The 2,451-nt window shown below is 42.0% G+C and overlaps 1 protein-coding gene across 2 annotated transcripts in view; it reads left to right on the top strand.

The window, feature by feature from the left end:
• The window catches only part of XPA (XPA, DNA damage recognition and repair factor), a 26,459-nt gene extending 25,838 nt beyond the window's left edge, over positions 1-621 (top strand). For both annotated transcript variants that reach the window (XM_019517178.1, XM_019517179.1), the window contains exon 6: positions 400-621. In XM_019517178.1, the coding sequence (XP_019372723.1) occupies positions 400-548 (149 nt within the window). In that variant the 3' untranslated portion in view covers positions 549-621. The remainder of the gene's footprint in view (positions 1-399) is intronic.
• Positions 622-2,451: the final 1,830 nt, after the last annotated feature.

Raw genomic sequence — 2,451 nt, 5'->3', positions numbered from 1 at the left:
ATTCATTTTTAAATTATAACCCCTTTTATCTCCAATTAGTCAACTTTCTTTCTAATCAGATACAGGCATTCCTACTTTTTGACTTCAAAAATAACGCCTGCGGTGCAAATACATTTGCATTTTCCTTTAAGACTACTGCAGTTTCCTCAGTATGGATGTGGACCTCATCCCTTTCTCCTTGTCTGCACAAGCAGATCCACTGGCTTCAGTAGCAGTTGCCTGATACCTGCACATTCAAGTTTGAGTCTACAAGATATTTATGAGAATCTGCCTAAATAGTGAATGTCCTGTCTGACCTTGTCATCTCATGGTTATTTCCCTTGATGCTGATTTGTTTTATTTAAACAAGTAGTGCTTTCAGACTTTTTCTAACAGGATTTTATTAATGTTTTTCATCAGAGCTCCGTCGAGCAGTTAGGAGCAGTTTGTGGAAAAAAGAAGCAGGCATCCACCAGCATGAGTATGGACCAGAAGAAAATATTGAAGAAGATATGTATAAAAAGACATGTACTACGTGTGGCCATGAGTTAACATATGAAAAAATGTAGCCAGTCCTGATTTTTTATTGTTCCAAAAGTGTATCTTTTTAATAATAAATATTTTCTGTCAAGGTAAAATTAATCTGATTGTGAGTACATCTTTGTACAGAATCCTATAAAGATATTACTCATTTATCTTCAGTTCCTGTATGCAAATAGTTACGTCTGACAAAATTCATGGTTTAGATATCCTTTACATTTTTTTTTTTTTGCCACTGACCAGCTCATGATGCTCATGAGCGTATGTGCTAGGACCAAGAGAAGAACTTTGCCTGGGGAGAGCAAAGCCAGAGAGCATAGTGGTGTTGACATGCAAATCAGTCATCCACCCTAGATATAGGGGTGAAAAACTAACTGAACCATCTAGTAGCTAGTTCCTTCCAAAGTTGAAAGGTGAAAGATACAGCACCAATATAAAGGTTGGGATTTATTGTAGGCCAGCAAGTCAGGAAGTGGAGGTGGATGAAGCACTCCAAGCAGGTGACACATCTATCCAAAAGCTGGAACGGTAATGATGGGAGACTTCGATTTTCTGGATGTCTGCTGGAAGAAAGGTGAAACCAAACATAAAATGTCAAGCTGATTCTTAACTTGTGTGGAGGACAGCTTTCTGTTCCAAGGGACCATATACTTTGGATCTTGTCCTGACTAACAGGGAGGATGTGTGAAGGCTTATCTGAATAAGGAAGGGGACAAGCCAAGAGAGGAGATAACAAAACAAGTTGTCAGACTGCTTTTGTTAGGTCTCAATGAATTGAAGTCAGCAGAGCTGGATGACTTCATCCCAGGGAGGAACTGGTAAGGGAGATCTTGGACCCCTTGGCAAAGTTCTTCATGAAGTTGTGAGAGGTGGGCCAGGCACCAGAGGACTGGAAAGGGTCCACCGTAGTGCCTCTCTTTTTGAGAAGGCAAAAAGGAGGACCTGGGGAACTACAGACTAGTTAGCCTCACTTCAGTACCTGGGAAGTTAGTGGAGCATATCCTAAGGAAGGCCATTTGCAAGGATCTAGAGTAAGAAAGGCTGCATGGATTTATGAAAAACACATCTTGTCAGATAAACTTGATCTCCTTTGACAAAGTAACTGCTTGGGTAGATGAAGGAAATGCTGTAAATACAGTGTTTCTAGACGTCAGCAAGGCTTTTGACAAGATCCCACAAGTCCTTTTCAGAAACACATTGGAGAAATGTAGGCTAGATAAAACTAAGGTGGATAAGTTGCTGGTTCAATAGCTACAAGTTAGGGTATTGTCTCAACATTGATGGTAGTTTTATGAAGAGTTTAGATTACAAATTTGTACAGAATGGCTTGGATAGAGATGATCCTGCCTTAGGTAGGGAGTTGGACCAAATGACCTCTGGAGGTCCCTTTCAGCCATTTATGTTTCTATGATGCTATAATGGATCACCAGCAAATGTTAACTTTAACACTGACTAACATCCTTACATTAAGCACCTGCTCTGTAATCTCATCCTAAGGTACTATTACGGGAGTTTAGTCAAAACTATCTTAGGGTACACTTGGCAGTTTTGTGGACAGGGAAATGTAGGGTCACTGCTGGTCTCAGCATGGTGCAACTGCTTTTATGGGCCTATATCCACTATCCCCACTTTATAGTCTCACCAGTTATGCCCTGATGTAACAAATTAATGGGGAGGCTGCCCTAAGTGCAAAGAGAGCTTTGGGTAGTGGGCTCTTTTCTGGACTGGCTGCCCCGGCCTCATCCCACTTTGACTCTGGCTGCACCATCTAGCTTAAAGCCTGCTGCCCAGGGCCGCAAGCTCAGCCTGACGGCAAGTCAAGTCATCCCTTCTTGACTCTGAGTTGTAGGGTCCTGTGAGGCCAAGGGGCTTGCTTTCATGTTTTCCAACTGTGTCTGGCAAGCTTTGCCCCTCACAGGCTCTGTACCTATC

The sequence above is a fragment of the Gavialis gangeticus genome, unplaced genomic scaffold (assembly GCF_001723915.1).
Source record: "Gavialis gangeticus isolate Ggan-Ray unplaced genomic scaffold, GavGan_comp1, whole genome shotgun sequence".
NCBI classification, from domain to species: domain Eukaryota; kingdom Metazoa; phylum Chordata; order Crocodylia; family Gavialidae; genus Gavialis; species Gavialis gangeticus.
Note: the sequence above shows the minus strand (reverse complement) of the source record. Positions and strands in the feature narration are given on the sequence as shown.